The 24,678-nt window shown below is 49.3% G+C and overlaps 1 protein-coding gene across 1 annotated transcript in view; it reads right to left on the bottom strand.

Moving 5' to 3' along the window:
• C1QTNF5 (C1q and TNF related 5) overlaps window positions 1-24,678 on the bottom strand; it is a 108,115-nt gene that overhangs the window by 67,537 nt on the left and 15,900 nt on the right. The window contains exon 2 of the mRNA XM_078682177.1: window positions 21,923-22,152. Coding sequence (XP_078538303.1) covers window positions 21,923-22,136 — 214 coding nt within the window. The 5' untranslated portion in view covers window positions 22,137-22,152. The remainder of the gene's footprint in view (window positions 1-21,922; window positions 22,153-24,678) is intronic.

Genomic DNA, 24,678 nt, shown 5'->3' with positions numbered 1-24,678 from the left:
CCCCCACAGAGGCGACAGGAACCCCCGCCAACCCCGGAGGGAAAAAAACCCTCAAGCGCACAGTGGTCAAGAGCAGGGGCACCCCCAAACGAGAAGCCCCGTGACACACCCGCCCCCGAGAACAGACCAGAGCCGGGGAGGGCAGGTGGCAAGTCAGCAGGCCAGGAACAGAACGTGACCCCGCAGACAAAAAAAGAGGAGCACAGGAACCACAGCGCCCGACCGACCAGCACCCACCAGACACCCAAGCACCGCGGGAGGAGGGGGGGAGCACCAGAGAACACCAGCGCGACTGAGCATCACAAGCACACAGAAGCACCAGCCACTGAGAACACACAGGAAGCAAGCAGCGCGGGCACCGGTGGCAGCAGCATGACAACCCAAAAACGAAGAGGGGACGAAGCACAGCGCCAAACACAAGCCCCCCAAGCAGGAGGCCCTGGTACAAACCACGGTACCTCCAGGAGACAATGACGCCAGAATACGGCACACCCAGAAGGATAGCCAGCCACCACCTCCAGGACCAGCCCACGAGACTCACAGAAGAAGAAAAGGGGGCGAGTCAGCCAGAGCGGGGGCCAACAGCACAAGGCCGGCATCCGCACAGGGTCAAACATCACAGACCCAGAGAAGGGCGCAGGCAAAGCCAAAGCCCAGCACGAGCAGCCCAAGAGACCCCCGAACACCGACAGGCGAGGGACAGGGAAAGCAACTCAGCGCCCGAGACCCCCAGCCATAAGGCCATCCAGCAGCACGCAAAAAGAAAGCAACCCAGGGACGCCAACCCTCGAAACCCAACCGGCCAAGCACGGAAAGGCCAGGGCCAAACGGACGAGCCCCACAGGGACCCCAGCCAGGCATTCCCAGCGTAGTGGAGAATAAGCAAGCCCTAGCTCAGAGTTGCAGAGAGGGACACCATCAAAGAAATAGGCACCGAGGCGAGAAGGACCAGGTCCGGTGAAGTATGAGCCCAAGACCGACCTAGGAGGGGAAGTGAACCCCGGCTAGACCTCTGCAACAGGGTCCGCCGCTCCAACCAGCGAGCCACACATCTCCACGAAGAAGAAAGAACTACCACGTGGGCGTCCGGAAGAGACATCGCATCGGTACCAGCACAAGAACGAACCGAGAAGCAGAAGAGGCCGAGAGGACCCGCAGGAACCCGAAAAGACCCACAGCCACCGAGACAGAAGCCCGGACTCCAAACAAACAGCCTCAGAAGAACGGGACATCCCAGCACACAGAAGAGAAAGCCACCAAAGCACCGGGCGCGCCACAGACAGAGGGGCAAACCGGAACCCAGCAGAAATAGCCACAGCCGAGGGGCAGCGCCAGCCCCGCACCCGAGACAGCCCGGGGGCAGTGCGGGGGCCGCAGAGGCACAGAGCCGGGCCGGCGACCGGAATGAACCCAAACTGGAAAGCGGCAGGAAGCAAAAATTAAAACTCGCAGTGCAGCAGCAGAAAGCACACGAGTGCGAGGAATGGAGAAATGCGGACAGGCAGCAGAAGGGAACAACGTGACACAGCACACGCCCCCCCCAAGAGCAGCTGAAAGGACTCCACATGCCCACCATCAGCAAGCCCCCCACAGTGCAAGCACAGTGCGCGGCATCAACGCAAAGCACAGGGAGAAAGGTAGCCGTCCAAACAAAGCAGGCTCCCACATGCTAGAAGGAAAGAAAACCCCGCAAGCGGGACTCACCCAGAGCGGGGGCCAACCCCAGGAACAAGGCCCCCACCCCACCTTCTCCACAGCCAGGAACAGCAGGAGCCCATCGAGAGAGGCACGTCTCCCCGGCCAAGCTCGGGAAGACGAGCCCGCGACCCGGAAGCAACTTCCCTGGAACTCCAGCCCCAGCCGCAAAGGACCGGTAGGTGCACGAAGAGCACAGCAGAACACCGGCACCAAGACAGACTGACTCCCAGCAAGCCCGGCAGGCCAGGAGGCAGTCCAGGGAACCCCGCGCCCAAACAGCCAGGCAGCAGGGCGGGGGGGAAGAAGAGAAGCCACTCAAGCCCAGCAGGAGCAGCACCAGCACACCATCCATTCTGTCGACAGACAGAAAAAAAGAACAGGAGGTCTGCTGGGTAAGTACTGCTTATGTACTCCCGGGGGGAGGGGCAGTATTAGTGTCCCAGCATGCCTCTTGTTGTTTTTTTCTGTCGGGAGATGGACATCTCCACTTGTTTATTATGAAGGTGTCGAGGACGGAGGGACCTGGGGGTAATGGAGCCGGCTGTCGCCCGCACAAGGGATGGGTGCTGGCTGGAGAGCCGGCAGTGGCTGCAGAGGCACTGGGGTTCCCTCCCGCAACCCCCAATGTATTTTTTGATACACGTGTGCCCGGGGGGCACCCACCAAAAAAGGTGACTGCCTTCTGCTGGCACCCACAATGGGTGCGATCCCAGCAGTGGGCTGCTGGACCCTGGGACACCCCCCAAGGCCCGACCAATAAAAATAACCGTAAGTGTCTCGCTCACATAAATAATAATAAAAAAAGCAAAAGAATAATAAATGGGCGGTTGAGAAGCTCCTGTATTATTCACTGCTTTGGGAGGTAGCGTCTAATAATGCCCTTCCTGGGCTAATTAAAATATATTTTGACGCATGGTGGTGCCTCAATCTAGACAGGGGCACCACCACCATATTTTGTAAGTGTTATGGGTGACTGTGGGTAATACAGCAGCCCCAAGAAACACTTATACAATTAACCTTATGTTTCCTAGGGTCTATATAACATGACTCCAAGATTAGTTGGTCATTTTTTTAAGCATTTCCAAAACTGGAGCTTGTGCTCTTCTTTAGCTACGGAATGCAAGCACCCCTTGTGGGTGGTCTCGGGGCTGCATTATGTAACCTGTGGAGTGTAAAAGAAAGATCCAATATCTCCGTCTTGTATACATTGGCAGTGACTTACATTAAAAAACCCTGGAAATTTACAGAAAAATCTAAACATTAAAGTGATAGTTATAGCATTTAAAAGACCGTGAAAATTCACTGAAACAAAAAACCAAAGGTAAAAATGTTAATATAGTTAGATGACAATGCTAGTTGCAGCGCAACATTTTAAACTAAAAAAACCCACAGAAGTTCACTTAATACTGAAGCAACCTGAACTTGAGCCCTGAAGTAACTATAGTTTGTGCCCCCCATGCACAGCTTTTACTCTCACACAAGACATCACTCATGACATGTTCAATGACAGCATTGATAACATCACTGATGACATCTGAAATTACATTATGACAACATTGTGCATGGCGGGCGCAAGATATAGTTACTTCAGGACTCGAGTAATTGTTACTTCAGTTAACTATAAATGATGAATTTCAGTGCTTTAGTTTAAAAGGTTACGTTTTACCTAACTATAACGTCATTTTAATCTTTGTTTTTCGGCGAATTTCTGAGTTAAAAAAAAATGTAAGCCTAGGTATTATTAACAGGCCTAACTATGATGTCACCTTAACCTTTGTTTTTTTCAGTGAATGTATGCATATTTGTTTTTTGTAAAGTAACAATAGAATGAGTTGTCATTTTAGGAGAAACAGACTACTGGCTTTGTCAAAGAATAAGACTACCATAATATAAAAAGCTTGTCCATTGGATTTAACAAGAGGTCAGCATATCAACTAACTCTGGGCGGTAGACTCCGCTCCGCCGGTGGAGTTTGCAGAGCTTTTACTACTCCGTGCTCCGCTTGGAACGTGAAGTTTGGGAAAAATTCCGGTAACTGCCCCTGAGGAGTTTACCTGCGCCACTCCTACTGAACAGCACTATATAGACTAGCTATGACACTTCCGTCCGCAGCAGCTTCGATGGTGCAATCAATCGCCAAGAACCGCTCGTGATTGTTTGCGTCATGATGACTGAGTGTGTCTCACCTCCTGCACTAACTCCCTCGGGCAGTGTTCCCTCGGGCAGCTAGCTACTCTGCCTCCACTGCCACTCTAGCCGCCCTCTGCCACCTTATGGCGCCGTTGCAGATTGTCCCAGCTGTGTGCTTGGTGGTGCTTTAGGGTGTTGCGTACTCCTTGGAAGTGGGACAGGTTTCTAAACCTGGCACGCTACCCAAAGCACGGGCGGGGCAGGGCTGCCTCCAGACGAACCCCACTCTAAGGAATGGGGCCATTAAGGTAGGAACTATTTAATCACCGGCCCATAGTTCTTTTGAAAAACAGTAAAATATATGATTTCTTGGTGTTCGTGGGGGGTGGGTGCATTTGTAACACAGGAAAATTCAGTTGCACTAATTTTGAAACAATTTATTTTAAAATGTGAAATTTGTATTCTGTCTCTGCAGTTGGTACGTAATTGGAACTAATATATGTGTCCGCTGTACGCCTTTCTCTTCAATGCGTTATGTCATACACACCATCTGTTCGTGAGAACGCAGGTTTTGATACTGCACACTTTGGGAGGGAGGGGTGAGGGGGGGGTGAGCAGACACCAGACAAATTGAAAGTGTGCAAAAGGCCGCTTTTATTGAAACAGGTGCATATTTACAAAAATACCAACCTGGCAACCGCCTCACAAAACTAGTCCTCACTAAATAAGATGTTACCTTACAACCCCAAACGTCAGGCCCGCCCCTACCACGTCACAAACCCCGCCCCCACCCAGCACAACATAATTACAATTCAAACAATACCAAAACCTGATAATCATTTAAATATCATCCCAACCCACGGCAAAACATCACATTGCAAAACTTACCCACCAACAACTTACATTACCCAAAACCTTGTAACCACCCCGCGAAACAACTATTTAAACTTTTCCAGCCATAGCCCAACTTTAGCAAAAACCCAACAAGCTTCATGTCCCTGCTGACCAAGAACGCCCAATTTCCGCACGGCACCTGTTCCAAGCGACAATGAACAACATGTTTTGTTACCCCATATCCACCTGTTCCGACAAAAGACCCTAAAATTATGGAAGATAAAAAAATAAATAATGAAAATAAATAAATAAATGAATAAATAAAAGACCCGGGGAAAGTAAGAGAAAACCTAACTGAGAATAGGGAGGGAGGGAGGGAAAATTTCCAATAACTAATGAGCTCCCGGCCACCAGGTCATTCAACCTAAAATGGTGGCCGGGAGGAGGGGCTACAGGGATATATAGCTGGGCTCCCCCAGTAGGAACCGAGGGAGCCCAAAACCAGCCCAAAACCAGCCCAAGGCCGGTGCCCTGATGAAACCCCCCCCCACTAGCCCCTCCCAATCAGCCCGGGGGTGGGGACCTCCCTGCGGTCGGCTGCCCCCCCCAAGCCCCCCATGTGGACATGATGATGACGCTACAGCGCAGCGACCAGCAAGTACTAAGAAGCCCAGGGCCCTGTCCTCCTATTGTTGTCGCGCTCCAGGGCCCAACTGTTGCACTGTTGGAGTTGTTTTCCCTTGAGTTGGGTGACATGCTTGCCTTTAGAGTTGGGTTTAGAATATATCAGCTGTCTCACTCACGCAGTGAAATACATACATGGATGAATTTAAATTAGGGGCGAGCGGAGCAGAACTCTGCAGAATGTCACAGAGGTTTTTTTCCTACCACGCGGAATTCCGCTGAGTACAACTCCGTGAACTCCGCCCACAATTAATATCACCCCTTATAAACCCAGACCTATTGACTTTTTCAAAAAGTCACCACAACAATTTATCAATAGTCCTATTCCAAATGAATCCTCACAAATACACACTACGTGCATAATAATGATTTATTTAAAATAAACAAAAACAGCATTTGTATTAATAACAACTCTAAGCAGGTCTTATTGTTATGACTCTACAGGCCACAAAATGCAGCCATAGAATACAGCTTCAGCTCAGAGTGCTATACAAATAATGGTAAGTTCTACTGGGGCATGCATTTAATGACCCAGGAGACTTACAGTTTTTTATGGAGCTTCTTTGCTCCTTGCAACCCCCCACAATTCTTTTGTAACATGTTGATTGTGCCCAAGGCCAGATTGGGGCTCCCAGATAACCAGGGAGAAATATGTGAATCAACACTTGAGGGGCAGTGACTAATGCTCATTCATTATTTTTTTTTTTATTCTCAGTGTCCTTGTAGAGACACTCACAATGTATGTGCAGTTGGTAGCCACAAGGGGAGCCCCAAGGCCCTTGTGAATGCTGCCGGCTCCCCAGCCAGAGGCTGCCACAAGAGCTCCCTATTCCTATCTTTCCCATGGGTGCTTTGGTCCCATCTTGTATTTAACTAAACAACTGCCAATAGTGTTATTCAATTCACATCCTAATTTGTACAGCCGTATTGAAAGACCAAACAACACGTGCTATAGGCTTCTAATTCTGTCTTGAATAAATCTTTTTAATTTATTTCTTTGTCAAAAAAGAGGATTTTTTAAAATTTACAAAACGTTTATATTTTTAATGTGAAATGGAGTAATTCATGGTAGTATGGAAAGGGGACATCCTTCATTTAAGCACAACAATATTGCCAGGCTTTGTCAGGGATTGGCCTCCCCAAGTCTTGTTCCCCCTTTCTCTTTGCCCGGTACAACAATGGATCAATTGCACCTGGTACCATTCTATGGATACATACAACATGGTTTAGTCATGTATGACCTTTGAATCAGTTTAGTAAGCACTGTTAGCTCAGCAGGGGCCCCTGGAAATGTGGAAAATAATGACCTGGCTGCTTGCCGCAATCTGTTGTACAGCAGTGTAGTCAGAGGACTAGATCCCCTCGCTCCTAAAACTCCTGGAGTGTTAAAAATTCCCCATCAGGGAAAAAAATCTCCCAGCACTTCCACACCCAATAATTTCAAGAGGGCCACCGAGGATTGCATGAGTAATCGTGAGAAAAGGAGGTTGTTGTCACTCAGCTGGCAAAAGTGGGGAGAACACCATATCCATACCCAAATGATTTGTGATGGTCCACCACGTATGGACCGTGGTGGCAATACCATCCAGCTCATTTTGTTTGCAGTGGGGTTTACAGGCTACCATCATGGTTAACGTCTCTGGCCAAACCAGGGTTCTTTCAACTTTTACATGGGTGGGATTTTTAGTGTTATGATACCAATGTTGTACGGGTGAGCCTGTGCCACTAGATAATAATAAAGGAAGAGGTCAGAAACCGTCAGACCGGCTTTGTCCAAGGTTTGCGTCAGGACTGCCCAGCAAATGCGCAGTTGTTTTCCCCCTTATCAGTCTAGTGAGTACTTGTAGCTGACTAAAGAAAACTTTAGGTAAGACCACTGGGACATTGACTAACAAATTTAAAAACCTTGGTAAAAAAATCGTTTTGATTATGGAGATTCTTCCTAGCAAGGATGGAGGTAATTTCATCCAGCTATCCGCCTGGGCTTTGGGCAAGATTAGTGCACCCTGAAGTTTCGCCTAGCCAACACTCCCATTTCTTTTGTGACATGAACACCCATGTACCTCACTCCATCTTCCATTCAGCGCAGAGGGAAATTCCCCGACCAGCAAGGGGTACATTTTGTCAGTGATAGTATTTCTGATTTATCCCAATTAATTTGAAGACCAGAGTATCCTCCATATCGTATTATTGCTCTAATAATCGGGTCTATGTTTTCTTCTGCATGCTGTAAAAACAAGATAATGCTATCCGCATACAGGGAAAGTAAGACCGGGCCTGCTCCCATCCATATCCCTCTATGATGGTGGAATTTTCGTAATCAGCACGCCATCGACTTGATGGGTCATGCAAAGATCAGTGGGGCTAATGGGCATTCCTGCCTCGAGCCGCAGGTTATTGGAAATAGATCTGTTAACATACGATTAATACACATAGGGCCTAAGTATGAGTCTGCCAGTCCTCGGACTGCCAGACTCATGGTGGGGTGGCAGTGGCGATGTTCTGACTGCCGAATTCCGATCTCGGCGGACGTGCTGCCCTGGGACCCCCGACCCCGCCAGGGTACTGCCGTTCCCTGGCAGTGGTGTGGCGGGCTTGAGGCAGTAATAGTCTTGGCAGGAACGCTGCAGTATCGCCAAGCATATGACGACTTTCCTCACTGTCACTGATTTCATGGAGGTCCTTCCTCCATGAAAACAGTGGCAGTGTCAAACTAGGCACTTGGTGATGAACTCCATCCCATTCACCCCACCCATTACCCCTCCCACATAGGAACAACAATCATAAACATTGAATTGGATCCAATAGAGAGAAAAAGGAATGGCATCAGCATAATATCATGGAAGGAGTATTCAGTAATCACTCACTGGCCGCCCTCCTTCAGCAAAACCCAATAGAGAGCAGTTATGCCAAGCATTTTAAAAGAAGTAAACAGTGGTATGGCCTATATAATCTGGTAGTTTATCACTGGAGTGGCACCGTAGTGCATCGGGTGAAGGTCCGCCCTCCCCCCCCCAGGTCAATGGCACTGCATGGCACTACGTCTGTGAGTGCATCAGGTGGACACTAGGTCTCCAGGAAGTCCATGACCGCTTCAGGCTGCGTAAAGAAATGTACCTTACCACCAACTTCCACCCTCAGTCTAGCTAGGTAAAACATACAATTTGACTGCCCTTTTATGCACTGCTTGTTCGCTTCGAGGAAAGAGTGGTGTGCCTCTTGGACCATGGGAATGAAGTCCGGGTAAAAGAACACCAGTGAATTGCCATAGGAACTGGGTGTCAGGCTTGTAGCCCACTGGAGCAATGGACATGTTTTTACTAAATTCGTAAGTGCAACAACCACAAGGGAATTTATTTTTGTCTCAAACTACATGCCCCATGATTCTAAGCGCCACTTGGTCACATGACGTGAATAAATTCAATCTGCATAAATTTGGTGGTTTCGAGAGCTTGTGTTGCACTTGGGGATTGGCAGCCTGTCAACAACCATGTTTCACATCCAAAACGCGTTAGGCATGATGCCTGGTCCATTTAATCTGCTTGCACTTTGCCCAGGACCTCGATGTGAGTGCAGACTTCGTCCTTTGGGCAAATGTGTGAAACATACATGTATTTATATATATAATTTACTGAAAAAACCATAGGTTTCAGGGGCGTTATAGTTAGTTGGACATTTCACTTGTACAAAACCATTGAAATTCCCCCGTAATAGTTAGTTCAGCTAACTATAACTTGTGCGCCCGCAATGCACTGCTGATGACGTCACATATTACATCACTCATGACATGGTCAGTGACATCACTCATGACATCACTGATGACATCTCAAATTAATTCAATTGCAGTTTGACAAAATAAATATAGGTCACGAGGGAGCTTATTCAGATTTTATTGTAAGTTGGTTCGCAATTTCTAACAAGTTTTAGCAAATCCAAAGTACCTACATCTGGCCCTTAAAGTAGAAAGGCTTCACATTGTGGAGGGCATCAGACAGTGTGATCAAGAAGTTTTTGTAATCCTTGAAGTTGACCCTGATTTTGTTTTTGTACAATTTATGAAGGACTACTCCTATTTTGGTTTTGAAATTATAAATGCATATAAATATCTCTGTCTCTGTTGGTTAGGGACTGGGTATAAGTCAGATGGAGTATGGTGTGCATTACATGCTTGGGTCACTTCATTATTGAAATGATTGAATGCTGTGTTGCAATATCCACAAGAACACAATCCTCAAGATCCACAAAGCTAGAGCCAGAGAAAGATCCTTCTCCCACCTGGCTGCCAAAACCTGGAAAACCCTGCCTCTCCACCTCAGGCAATCTCCGTTGCTGACTCCATTCAGGAAGGATGTCAAGACCTGGCTCTTCGACTGACCCCCAGCGCCCAGATGGATCAGCAGCCCCCTCAGTGCTGTGAGACCCTCACGGGTGAGCAGCAGCACTTTACAAATTGATTAATATACTATGAGCTCTTTAATAGTCTGAACACATCAGGTTCTCCTACATCACATGATGTGTCCCACAGCCTGAACATATGTTGGCGCTTTTACAGCAGACAATGTCTTCTACAGAATGGGGCTTTGTTATGGATCATGAAGAATACAATATAAGCCAGCAATGGTAAAACCAATAGGCCTTTGGGACCCTTTGGCTTTGCTAATGTCTTTACGTGATGCTGTTCAGCATTGCCAAAAGTAAAAAAGAAAAAAGGGCATGATGAAGCCAATTTGTAGGTGCATGCATCATTTTGCATGTGCATCTATAAATGATGCAGGTGCCACCTCGAATCGGTAAATAAAGAAAATATGAAAACAAAGTAGCCCAAAAGCACTTCTTTATTTAGACCGAGGGGCGAGCAGCAATTTGCTGCATTGTCCACCCCAAGAAAAAAAATTAAATAAAAAAAAGTCCATATGGAGTACACAAGAGAATGCAACAAAGTGTTGGGGGTGAAGAAACACTTATGTTAGAAAGCAACATCAAGTGAAGGGAGGGTGGGGGTTTAGCATGGGGAGAAACAAACAAGACAGAGCTTGTAACTACAAGGGAGGCAGCAACACAGATCACGTGGCACGGGTATTTGGCAGGGGAGAAACACTCATGGGAGAGTGCTGTGAAAGATATGCAATCAAGGAGTGCTTATGTAAAAAAAAAGAAAAAAATATTGTTCCCTAAAAGTGAGCAGTGGAAGAATAACAACATGCAAATTAGATGATTAGAAAGATGCTATGTTTCAGGGGAGGGACAAACACAAGATGGACAAGCTGAGACAAGAAAATCAATTGAATAAAGAATCAAGTTATTTTGAATTTGCTCTTAGGGTCCACATCATGGGCATGAACACCTTCCTCTCCTACGTTCATGTCTCTCGGACATATGGCACTTAATCCGCCAGAGAGCATTGAATGGAAAAGACTTATGCTGTCAGTCTTACAGTATAAAACATCGCCTCTGTGCTGGGCATGCACAGACATTCTTTTGAAAGGTTGCACCCACAGTATAAAGGACACAAGTGATGAGATCTATTATTGACTCTTGGCTGAAAATGTTGAAATCCTGAAAAACTCTTTTTGCACCTCTACTGAGTAGAAATGCCTTTTTCAGCACGTTGACAGGTGTCAGTGTCATTAGACCGTGTGATTTCCGTCACACTGGGGTCGCCTTTTGATCAGTTTGACGCACTCCACCAATGGGCCATACATTACCTTACCGATTGCCCAGGAGGAAACTGATGAGTACTAGAGGCGAGATCTTATCTAGGTTGAGGCGACAAGTGGAGCTGTGGAAGGTTTGTGCATATTATGACAGACTCCAAACTTCCCACTTCAGAAGGAAGGGTTGGATCACCAGTAGACACTGGATCACTGACAGAATATCGTATGCAGAAATATCGCCTGGACAAAATATTGTGTCAAAATATAGTTGACCATAATATCGAGAAAGTAAGTGCAAATAGGTATACATAGATTTACTATTCTTAACTCAACATCTACGTACCTTGAAGATATATTGTCACGGTACATATATGTAGAGTTATATATTGTAAAACTTTGCTTAACCCCTTCACTGCGGCGGCTATTCCGCCGCAGTGCTAAGGGGGTGGGGCGGAAATGCGGCGGGCGCATGCTGGTGACGGAACCGCTCCGTCACCAGCGTCGGTTGCGCTGTGCTTGTGACGGAGCGGTTCCGTCATGGCCCGCCCCGCTCAATAGAACGCTCAGCCCAGGCGCGGAATTCGCGCCGCGCATGAGCGGCGAGCGGGCCATGACGGAACCGCTCCGTCATCAGCACAGCGCACCCGCAGCTGATGACGGAGCGGTTCCGTCATCAGCATGCAACGGGTTAACTATGAAAGTTATCTTCAGGATATTTGTGTGCTTGATATTCTTAACACAATATTTTAGTCTACGATATTTCTGTTTCAGATAATCTGTCCATTTACCAACTCAAGCAGGGCTCGAGGGAGGGCGTGGCTTGGACGCTGACCGAGATGGCGGCGTGAGCGATCGGCTCCGCACCAGGTCCCACAATTAATCCTGGAATCACCACGGATCTTACCCCCTGAGTGGTATTTTTGGCGGCTCCAGGCGAGGCGGGACCAAGGGGGCTCGATTGCGGCCCTGTGGGTGACCGGACGCTGCATTCCCGACGGATCCCGGGTCCCGGCGGAGCCGTGCTCCGACAAAGAAAGATGGCGGCGCCGGGAGTCTGAAGAGGCTCGGCTCGGACGGCAGAAGGCTCCGGCCGGAGGCGGGCTGAAGTGCGGAGTGTGGGGCGAGGGACAGAGCGGGGGCCCTCCAGCGGACTGCTCCGGCGTTGGTTAAGACGGGCAGGCGGCCGCTGCTGTCCGGGGGCCGAGCGGGCGTGGCGCCCATTCCCCCGCCTTCCTGCACTGCTGGCCGGGCGAGATGCGGTGTCCCTGGAGCCCGGAGGGATAAACGGAGGTGGTGGTGGCCGCAGCTGGGACCCGTCCCCGGGGCCCTACGGCGATCCCCCTTGCCGGGTGAGTGGAGGAGGCGAACCTGCGGCCCGACGGCGGGCGCGGTGCTGTATTGCGGGGGGGCCGGTCTCCCGCTCTCCCCGGGACATTGATGGTTACTGAGGAGGCGGAGGGGCGGCAGTGGCCCACTGAGTGACGCAGGCGCTGGCCTGGGAGTACTGAGACCAGGGGAGCATCCTTACAGCGTTGCTGAGCTGCCTGCTGTGGGATAGTGCCGGATGCGTTTACGAATTACGGTGCATATGAGAGGAGGGAGACCCGGCCTGGGGCAACTCGCCGCCTGTGTGTATTTGGGCCCCTGTGCTACCAGCCCGCGTTTGCCTTGCACGTCCCACTGGCAGCTGGCGTTCTTCTGTTGAGGCCCGGAACTGTGGAAAGCACCCTGCCGAGTGTGCTAGTGGTGCCTTGGATTTGTGGGCCCCTAAGGAACTTTGGTCTCAGGGGCTGGGCGACACTGGTGACCGGCTAGCCGTACGACAGGGGAGGGCGATCGATTTTTGTAGCGACTCCGGAGTGGAGCTGTGGGAGCCGAGATGGCCGCTACTGGTGGAACGCCCGAAGTGCTTGCCCAACTTCAAGATGGCGGGGCACCTGCTCCCTTGGACGCAATGACTCAGGAACTGCGGTTGCATAAACGGCTAGATAGTATATTGGACGCGATCGCTGCAACAAAAGAATCCCTGCATCAGGACATTGCGCAGGTTGCCACGGGGCTGGGACTCCTCAAAGCAGATCATGCGAAGCTCGCTGACAAAGTGAAAGACAACAAACAACTACTGCAGGAATTGAAACCAGCAGTGGTCACTGCGGAACACAAACTGGTTGGTATACTGAGCCGCTTGGAGACCCTGGAAAGACGGGCGGAAGATGCTGAAAGTCGCAATCGGAGGAATAATGTACGGGTTGTAGGCCTTCCGGAGAAAATTGAGGGGGATGATGCTGTGGCTTATATGGAGAACTGGTTTACCACGGTGGTGGCGCCGGAGGGCCTTTCTCCCTTCTTTTCCCTTGAGCGAGCGCACAGGGTCCCGGCTCGGCCGCCTCAGCTGGGTAGACCTCCCAGACCAATGGTGATAAAGTTGTTACACTATAAGGATCGGGACCTCCTGATACAGAGAGCGCGCTCGCAGGGCCCGTTTCAGGTGGAAAACAGCAAGGTTACGATCTTCCCGGACTACACTCAGGAAGTCCAGAGGAGTAGAGCGTCCTTCCTGCCTGTGAAGAAGGAATTGAGAGATGAGGGGATCCTGTACTCGTTGCTCTTCCCGGCCAAGCTGAGAGTAATCCTGGATGGTACGACTCACTTCTTTCTAACCCCGGACGAGGCTTGGTCATGGCTTGAGCTTTATCGTGCTGAGACTGACCGCGCTGGCAAAAGCGAAAGGACCGCGCAGCAACCCCTCCGGATCAGAAAATCTCAGCGTATCCGGAAACGGAATAAACTTAAGATTGCGATGCAGAAGGCCCAAATGGAGGCGGACAGGAGGGGCGCACTAGCGGCAACTGCGATCATCACGGGGTCGCAACAGGAGAAGACGTCGGAAGGAACTGACTCCGAAGAAGAAGGATTGAAAACGGGAGGTGATGAGTCGGACGTGGAGAGCACGAGGGGTCCAGAGGTCACTCCACAGACGTCAGAGGGACTGTTTAACGAGTGAGGCACCAGGGCACGGCCCAACTATGACTTTTACGCGGCCGTGGCCTCTCTGATCGCTATGTGAACACTCAGAGGTGGGACTGAGGCCACAATGTGGGACTAAGGGTGTGGGGTGGGGGCTCCGCTGTTTCTGGGTCGGGTGCTGATCCACCCTCTAGTGGCCCATAAGGCCTTCTGTGGTAGAGTCCGCAGAGTAGTGTGATGTGTGTTGTGTTACAAGTTTGGAACGGGGCTGAAGCTGGGTTATTAAGTCCTGTCCTGGGGAGAGGGGTTTGGGGAATTTTGTTGAGAGTTGGTGTTAGGGGATCCAACTGCTGCTGGGTGTGGGGCGTTGAGCTAGTGCTGATTTTGTTCAGAAATGACTACTATGGGGACGTTACCTGAGTTAAAGTGCATTTCATGGAATGTCCGTGGTCTCAGGACGATGGTGAGACGTCACAAGGTGCATGCCCACTTAGTGCGGCGTGGCGTTCAGATTGCAATGCTCCAGGAAACCCACTTGACTGAAAAAGAATGCACTGCACTGCAGAGAAGGTGGCGGGGGCAAGTGTTTGTGACCACGTATTCGGCGTTTGCCAAAGGTGTGTTGATTTGGGTAAGTGCTGGGATACCGTTCCAGGTCGTGTCCAGGCGGGTGGATCCGGAGGGTAGATACGTGGTGGTGGAGGGAAGGTTGTATGGTCGGGAAGTGACGCTATGTAGTGTGTACGCCCCTAATACAGACCAGGCCTTATTTTTTGACAAACTAACGAGCTCGCTAGCGCATTACCTGGCGGGCCCCATCATTTTGGGAGGGGACTTTAATTCAATAACTAATGTAGACCTGGATCGATCCCATCCACCACTGACCGATTCAACGGTACGCAGGTTAGCTACTCAGAGGAAGGAGTGGCAAGAAAGTTGGGGATTGTTAGATGTGTGGAGAGAGCAACATCCTGCAATGAGAGACTATTCCTTTTTCTCAGCATTACACGCATTACATGTGAGGATAGACTTGGTACTCTGTAGTGATCGCCTGGCCGCCATGGTTAGACACACGGAATATTTAGTTAGAACAATCTCAGATCATAATCCCTTACTGATATCAGTGCAGTGGCAGCAGGTGAGATCGGTGATTCCCACGTGGAGGTTACAGCCCACCACACTGGAGGATCCGGTGTTTAGCGAAGCTGTCCAACAGGGCATAGAACACTATTTCAGGGAGAATGAGGGCACTGCGGCTACAAGACTGGTGGAGTGGGATGCGATGAAAGTGGTGGTGAGAGGAGTGTGCATGGGCAGGTTTGCTAATGTACGGACATCGCTTTTGACTGACCTGGTGAAGGCTGAGAATGTGCTAAGGGGACTGGAGCAGCGTAGACCTGAACGACCGGAATTACAGGCGCAATTGCTTGAGGCCAAGGAATTAGTGGCGAGGGAAACCGAGCGGCTGCGGTGCTACGATTATAAGCTATATATTGTCAAGGTGCATGCGGAAAGGGACAAGGTGGGTACGCTCCTGGCCAGGCTCGCTAATCCGGAGCCTAGGGGATGCCCGATAATGAGCATAAGAACGGAGATGGGAGACATAGCTTATTCGCAGTCGGTGGTCCTATCACGCTTCGTGTCATATTACACTGATCTCTATGAGTGCCAGCTAACAGTGAACACGCCTGAAATACGTGCGTATCTGGAATCTATCACTTTACCGGTACTAGATGCCGAGGATGCGGAGGATATAGGGGGACCCATAACGCTGGCGGAGATTAAACTGGCCATTAAACGGATGGCCAAAAACAAAACGCCGGGCGTCGACGGGTTGCCCATAGAATTTTATGTGAAGTTTATTGATATATTGGCGCCTAGGCTGTTGGTAGTGTACTCGGAAGCGGGACAGAAGGGACATCTACCCGACACGATGAGGGAGGCGCTGGTGGTTCCGTTGCTGAAACCTGGCAGGGAGGCGCTGGATGTAACGTCCTATCGACCCCTGTCCATGCTGACGGTGGACTACAAGATCCTAAGTCGTATCTTGGCTGCCAGACTTCTACCGCTCATGACCAGGTTGGTTCATGCCGACCAGGCAGGGTTTATCCCTACCAGGAATACATCCATGAATGTACGCCGCCTGCTGCAGCTATTGGACGATGCTAAGTGCTCGCCTCATGGTCCAGTGGTGTTATCTGTTGACATTGAAAAGGCTTTCGATAGCCTTGAGTGGCGGTTCCTGGATGAGGTGCTGGCGAAATTCGGCTTAGGTGAGGGATTCCGGCGGTGGACGAGGGTGCTGTACTCGTCAGCCACGGCAAGGGTGCGACTGGGGCCTTCAATTTCTTCAGCTTACCCGGTGCGTAGGGGGACGAGGCAGGGATGCTCGCTCTCTCCTCTGCTGATTGCGCTGTCAATGGAACCTTTGGCAGCACTGGCAAGAACGGGCGTGATGTTTCAAGGTGTGACGCAAAGGGCGAAGTCGCACTATATATCACTGTACGCGGACGATCTACTGCTGTATTTGGCCGATCCCGGACAGGCGCTGGAGGGAGCTGTAGCCATGCTATCGAGATTTGGCGAAGTGTCGGGCCTTAAAGTGAACTGGACCAAGACCTGTGTCTTTCCACTACGGGAGGGCACACGCTGCCCCCCTCTTGAGTTGGCAGTGATCTGGGAACCTTCCAGCTTCACTTATCTGGGTGTCCGTATATACCATGAGGCCACGAACCTATTGGAAGGAAACGTGGGGCGATGCGTGCGCGCGCTGCGGGGCTGTGTAAACTTCTGGGCCTCTCTCCCCTTATCTGTGCTGGGCCGTGTGGCGCTTTTGAAAATGGTGGCACTTCCTAGGCTACTTTATTACTTCAGGACCTTACCGGTGTGGATACCGCGGCGCGTGTTTAAGGACCTACAGATGTTGGTGTCCGGTTTTCTGTGGGGCCAGAAACGGCGCAGAGTGGCGTTGACGACCCTGACTAGGCCTAAGCTGGAGGGGGGGATGGCGGTCCCTGATTTTGAATTGTACTATCTGGCAGCTCAACTGCAAGTACTGACGCAGCATGTGGCCAGAGAATTCAGAGGTCCGGGCGTCGATAGGGGGCTGGGTATCCAACGGCATGTTTTATCATACATAGTCATGCAACAGAAACTGGAGGTGAGGGACCTAACGTTGGAAGAGAGGACGCTCAGACTCTGCTGGAACAGGAGTCTGAAAAGAGCGAATATCTCCTGAGCATACGCACCTGAGATCCCGCTAGGGATGCTGACCGTGCTGCCACATGGGGGCGATTGGTCCCCGCTATCGGACTGGGAGGAACTGGGGCTGCAGATGGTTGGAGATCTGTACATTGAAGGGACACTAGCCCCCTTCCGGGAGGTGCAGGACCGATTTGGCCTGCCGGACGGGGATTTCCTGCTGCATGCGGCAGTGATTGCAGTGATGCAGAGACACTGGAAGGGGGGGCTGGTGGAACCGGAGACAACTATGACGTGTCAGTACGCAGTTATGGCCGCGGGCACTACCAAGGCGGTGACCTGCCTCCATAATAGACTGCAGCGCGAGGGATTGGCACCGCTGCTGGCACTTAAAGCAAGATGGGAAGATAGCATAGGTAAGCCCATTCCGGATGTGGTCTGGGGCCATGTTTTAGAGCGAACCTGGAAGGGAACTAGGAACGCCCGATTCCAGCAGGTACATTTCTTCGTTATTCATAGAGCTTACTTGACCCCGGAGAGGATAGCGGGATATTTTCGGGTCCAGGATGCCAGGTGCCCGAGATGCTTGGCACCTGAAGCGGACTTGGATCATTTGCTGTGGGGGTGCCCAAGACTAGGGTCGTACTGGCATGAGGTGGGAGACCTCCTAAACACAGTTACAGACAGAGAGGTGGACTTCGATATGGCTGCATGCTTGCTGCTATGGTTCCCTCACACAAAGAGGACGAAAATCACCAGCAAATTTATTGACCTGGGCCTGATGCTGGCCCAGAGGGAGATTACCTGGCACTGGAAATCTAAGGAAGGGCCGTCAGTGGGGCGGTTTATCCCTACCAGGAATACATCCATGAATGTACGCCGCCTGCTGCAGATATTGGACGATGCTAAGTGCTCGCCTCATGGTCCAGTGGTGTTATCTGTTGACATTGAAAAGGCTTTCGATAGCCTTGAGTGGCGGTTCCTGGATGAGGTGCTGGCGAAATTCGGCTTAGGTGAGGGATTCCGGCGGTGGACGAGGGTGCTGTACTCGTCAGCCATGGCAAGGGTGCGACTGGGGCCTTCAATTTCTTCAGCTTACCCGGTGCAGGGGGACGAGGCAGGGATGCTCGCTCTCTCCTCTGCTGTTTGCGCTTTCAATGGAACCTTTGGCAGCACTGGCACGAACGGGCGTGATGTTTCAAGGTGTGACACAAAGGGCGAAGTCGCACTATATATCACTGTACGCGGACGATCTACTGCTGTATTTGGCCGATCCCGGACAGGCGCTGGAGGGAGCTGTAGCCATGCTATCGAGATTTGGCGAAGTGTCGGGCCTTAAAGTGAACTGGACCAAGACCTGTGTCTTTCCACTACGGGAGGGCACACGCTGCCCCCCTCTTGAGTTGGCAGTGATCTGGGAACCTTCCAGCTTCACTTATCTGGGTGTCCGTATATACCATGAGGCCACGAACCTATTGGAAGGAAACGTGGGGCGATGCGTGCGCGCGCTGCGGGGCTGTGTAAACTTCTGGGCCTCTCTCCCCTTATCTGTGCTGGGCCGTGTGGCGCTTTTGAAAATGGTGGCACTTCCTAGGCTACTTTATTACTTCAGGACCTTACCGGTGTGGATACCGCGGCGCGTGTTTAAGGACCTACAGATGTTGGTGTCCGGTTTTCTGTGGGGCCAGAAACGGCGCAGAGTGGCGTTGACGACCCTGACTAGGCCTAAGCTGGAGGGGGGGATGGCGGTCCCTGATTTTGAATTGTACTATCTGGCAGCTCAACTGCAAGTACTGACGCAGCATGTGGCCAGAGAATTCAGAGGTCCGGGCGTCGATAGGGGGCTGGGTATCCAACGGCATGTTTTATCATACATAGTCATGCAACAGAAACTGGAGGTGAGGGACCTAACGTTGGAAGAGAGGACGCTCAGACTCTGCTGGAACAGGAGTCTGAAAAGAGCGAATATCTCCCGAGCATACGCACCTGAGATCCCGCTAGGGATGCTGACCGCGCTGCCACATGGGGGCGATTGGTCCCCGCTATCGGACTGGGAGGAACTGGGGCTGCAGATGGTTGGAGATCTGTACATTGAAGGGACACTAGCCCCCTTCCGGGAGGTGCAGGACCGATTTGGCCTGCCAGACGGGGATTTCCTGCTGCATGCGGCAGTGATTGCAGTGATGCAGAGACACTGGAAGGGGGGGCTGGTGGAACCGGAGACAACTATGACGTGTCAGTACGCAGTTATGGCCGCGGGCACTACCAAGGCGGTGACCTGCCTCCATAATAGACTGCAGCGCGAGGGATTGGCACCGCTGCTGGCACTTAAAGCAAGATGGGAAGATAGCATAGGTAAGCCCATTCCGGATGTGGTCTGGGGCCATGTTTTAGAGCGAACCTGGAAGGGAACTAGGAACGCCCGATTCCAGCAGGTACATTTCTTCGTTATTCATAGAGCTTACTTGACCCCGGAGAGGATAGTGGGATATTTTCGGGTCCAGGATGCCAGGTGCCCGAGATGCTTGGCACCTGAAGCGGACTTGGATCATTTGCTGTGGGGGTGCCCAAGACTAGGGTCGTACTGGCATGAGGTGGGAGACCTCCTAAACACAGTTACAGACAGAGAGGTGGACTTCGATATGGCTGCATGCTTGCTGCTATGGTTCCCTCACACAAAGAGGACGAAAATCACCAGCAAATTTATTGACCTGGGCCTGATGCTGGCCCAGAGGGAGATTACCTGGCACTGGAAATCTAAGGAAGGGCCGTCAGTGGGGCGGTGGAAGGCTGAGCTGTTGAAATGGGCGGGCTGTGAAAGTATTGTTAGAATGCGGCAGGCTACCAAGAATGACAATGATAAATGCATGGACATGGCGAGAGCGTGGGAAGCGATAGTGCAAGCGCTGCGCGACTATATGGTAGGGGATGAGGCGGATGATGGTGAGTGATAACTGGCAAGGACTCCATGGAGCATTATTATACAGTAGATCTTCCTGAGTGGTGTCGTGATCTGGTTCTACTGCCCTTTAGTTATACTCGCACTAGCAGCAGTTGAGTAATGTAAGGGGGGAGGGTAAGGGACACTCATATAGAGATAGATAGGCACACCACACGGGCCAAGGAGTATCTGGGTACTGGGATCTAGTAGGAGATTGTAGCATAAGGGTCTTCGACGACCGTCCTTAGGAGACAGAGAGGCGCACGAACTTTCTCCTACAAGCTGATCGCCATTAGCCCAAATGATAAGTGAACATCATGATAGATCCAGTACTGATACTGGCTCCGGAATTCTCTAGTTGTAAATGGGTTGACAGGAGAGTTGTTGTTAGGGGGTTTGAAAAAGCGGAAACTATGCATTGTAGGTGATTGTCCATCTATGCCGGGCGGGCACATTGGCGTTTTCTTATTTGTGTGACATACCACGCCGCCCTACCTCCGGGTTGTGGGCTGAATGGCTATGTACTGTATCCTGCCCAGATTTTATGTTCAATGATGCGCCTGGTGTACTGGCTGTCCTGATCTGAGTCCTATTTTCTAGATCTGCAATAAAAACTTCTTTAAAAAAAAAAAAGCAGGGCTCGAGTCGGGGTACCACGCGGGTGTAAGGCGTCCCCCCACTTATTTTACCAGGGGGACGCCGTCCTCCCTGCCAAACAGCTGGACTTCACTCTTTGGCCTATCTGGGACAAGGAGTTCGGCACCTTTCGTGACGCCACTTCCTGTTGTGACGTCACTGCCGGTGACAGCGTCCGCCCACTTCTTTTTTTACGACTTGTGCCCTGAACTCAAGTATCACCAGATTTGGTCATTTTGACAATTCTGCCATGATTTTACTGTTTTAACCAACTTTGAAGACCTTTAAAACTAAGCTTGTTCTTTCTTGATAAATATATTTTATTTCCATCATATCTGGTTTAAGTATAAACATTTGAATGTTTATAATAAATATAGCTGTGTTCCATTATTCCCCTGGCTCGTCTGGTGTCTATGAGATAGGTTTCTGCATTGGTAGTTGCTCTCTTTGTTTCCCTAGTAGAAAGAAGAAAATGTAAGCTTCTCACTGAGAGTCACTTGCATCATTAGCTCTTTTATAACTTAGTAACTGCAAGAGGAAGTCCAAGCGAACATTAAGTAGAGGCAGCTAAAGCGTAAAGACTAGAAAATGCGCATTTACCCACGGTGTGAAAGATGGCTCCAGGGAAGACACCTCTAAAAGGGTCAACTTTCCTTTCAGAGTGGGATCCTATTGCACACGCTACTCTAAAGCAGGAGACTACTTCTGGAGGCCTAGATCAGGAGTGACCAATGTCGGTCCAACGGGGGCAGATAAATGCTATCATTTGAAGTTTTTGCTCTGAATATGTAAATGAGTACCATCCAGATTTTTTCAATACAAGTGCAATTTCAGTGGATATCCTGAAAATATGGATTCAATCCAGCTCTCCTGGACCTGTTTGACACCTCTATCTTACACCAAAAGGCATCCCTAGCTCTATGACGTGGTAGGGCCAGGACAGAGAGAATGTGATGCCACAAAGGTGAGGACATGCTGGTAGTTGCATGGCATATCCAGATGTTAAACCTGGGTTGACAGCTGGTTCATGGGATAGTACCCACCAACCATGGTTCACACTCGCACATGGGATCTCTCCACTCATGGCATGATCTGCCACTTTCGATTTGTAATACACCTTCTCCATCTTTATGATGAACATTTCCTGACACTGACAAAAGTGGAGACTGGTACTTACCTGGCTCCCCGACATCGCCCTTAGACCCTTGGAGTCCAGGTGGGGCATCACGCCCATCTCGTCCATCCCTTCCTGGGAGCCCCAGACTGCCATGAGAACCTGGGATTCCTGGGAAACCTGGCTGACCAGAGCAGGGACCAGAGATATTATTGTCTTCTATCATCAGGCTGCACGGGGCCAACTCCACCACGAGGAGAATGGTGAGCAGATTCATTCTTGCACCAGCTGGTCTGGGGAGGAGAAAGGTCAGAGGTTAGCATGAGGCTCACAAGATATTATATATACACCTGGACTTGTTATGTAATAAAGGGCCTCGAGTTCCATAGTGTGCAGGTAGAATGTAAGCCACATGCAAGCAGAATGTATGTGGGGCTGGATGCAGAGAAAGTGTTGTGAACAGATGGATTGAATGTGGTGTGCAGACAGAGTGAATGGAGAATGCGAATTGAATGAATGGGGTGTTGTAGTGTCTTAAATATAGTGTATGGTATGCATGAATGTCTGGTGAGGGTAGACTGAACGTGTTGTGAAGGTAATGCAAAGGTGCTGTGAAAGTGTTGTGAATATGGAGTGCAGATGGGGTATATGTTGATGCACATAGAGTGAATTTGACGTGTATGGATATGCTAAAACCAGGGCTATTGGAATTATGTGATAGTGCATATGAGGCATTGTGTCCCCATAGTAATGGATTTGCCACAAAATCCACCATCTGTTGCATTATCTACAGATCTGAACAAAAAAAATCTATTTCTAGTTCAAACAGTTCAAAAGTTACTAACAACTCAGCGACTCATGTTGCTGTGCAGGGGAAGGCCCTTTGGATAGGTTGACAGGTCACCTTTTTGCTGGTTATTGCTATATTTCGGTGTTAAACTGGTTCCAATGAGGTGGAACCTATGCCGAGACAGTATTAACAATTGTAAAAATGTCAAAATATTGAAATAATGCTATGACAAAATGAGGCGCATTACGCCACATAATTTATGAAAAAGATTTTATGACCAAAAAAAAAAATACGAATACATTGATATGGGTGCTCCATGATTAGTGCAAAAAGTGCTTGTGCAACATGTCAATCAAAGTATAATACACAACAAGATAAACAGATCAATCTAGATTCTTCAAAAATATTTCAAAAAGCTTGGTCACGAATCCAAATTCAGTAGAGTCCAAAATTGTTGTGATAGGATATTATGATCACTAAATCATTAACCCAACAGCTTGCCACAAGAATCCAGGCAAGAAATGTCACTGATGTTTCTACCCGCCAAACGAAAGTGTCAGTAATACATCAACAAGGGGTCTTCATCAGGACAGTCAAAAGGAACACATAAGTCAAAAAAGGTCAAATTCGCAATTTCCCCACCCCAGCATTATGAGGATTGTAAAGGCACCTAGAGTTCGAGGATGCCACAGGATAGAGATGAGAAAATAACTGAAATATAGCAATTGTTTGTTTTGGGGGTGTGTGGGGGAGGGAGGGGATTGGAAAAAGTGCACTGCGAGAAAGTGTATGTTTACTTCTAAATATTGCATCAACAAAAAGTTTGCTGTACTGATTTCACAATCTTCCCAGCTTTCAAGTACAAATAGAGTTGTACAAAAACATCTTTAACATGTTTTTTGCATTTTTATGAACGGTAGTCCATTTTTCCTATTTTTTGTGGTTCCTACGTACTTGTGTTTAGTGGAAACAAGTGTGAAACCTATGGGTGGACCCAGAAATCTACATATTTCTTAAATTTAGGCAAAATTCCGAATTCAGAAAATGGTCATTTGTGTAGATAGCTCATGGTTTTCCCAAAGAAACTAATCATTGAAATAAAAAAATCATGAAAATAAGTCAGAAAATTTGGAAATAGGTGACACATTTTTTATTTGTATTCTTTTCCTTAATTGCTGATTTAGAGAAGTAAAACACCATTATGTCTATCAAAACCTTGTGGCTGCAAGTGTTTGTTGGTTGTTTAAAAACGTGATACGCAGAACAAAAAAAGAGCAACAGCTTATAGTGATTGTTCGTTGTATCTTGTCTATGCTTCCATGTGATACCATCTAATAAATCTAAAGTGGGTATGAAAGAAACCTATCCATTTTTAAAGGTGACCAAGATACTGATTTTAGGTATAATGGTTATTTGTGCAACTCTAAATTGGGAGTTACCAACACTATCTTGTGATTCAAAGGGCATTTTGTAAATGGGTTCCTTCTTGCACACTGGCATACATTTAGAAGACAAAAATGGAGAAAAATTCAATAATAATAACATGTTATACTATTCTGCGTGTCCACATTTCTCCCAATAAAATGCAGAACCGCTCTTGTATGGGTGAGCCTATCGCTTGCGACAGGGAAGACCCAGAAATGCAATGTTTAAATATCAAATTTTTGTCATTAAAAATGACCCATTTGGTGATGAGAGTAGGAGCACTATTTGGACCTGGGCTCATCTCCCGCCCATGGAAATCTACTAAAACCAAACTGTAAGGAAATGCCCTTTTTTGCATGATCACCACCAAAGTTTTGGACTGATGCTGCTGGGTTTTCAGCTCTGAGAGTGCACTGGGTCCTGCTAACCAGACCTCTATGCCAGTGCTCTAACCCCTAAAAATATATGTTGGATTGGCATATAACCAATTGGCATAGGTTAACTTATATATAAGTCCATAGTGTATGGTATCAGGGGTACCGTACCCAGGGCCTGTAAACTAAAATGTCTCCTCAGGGGCTAAAGCACTTATTGTGCCACCCTG

This window comes from Lissotriton helveticus, chromosome 3_1, assembly GCF_964261635.1.
Source record: "Lissotriton helveticus chromosome 3_1, aLisHel1.1, whole genome shotgun sequence".
In the NCBI taxonomy this organism is placed as follows: Eukaryota; Metazoa; Chordata; class Amphibia; order Caudata; family Salamandridae; genus Lissotriton; species Lissotriton helveticus.
Note: the sequence above shows the minus strand (reverse complement) of the source record. Positions and strands in the feature narration are given on the sequence as shown.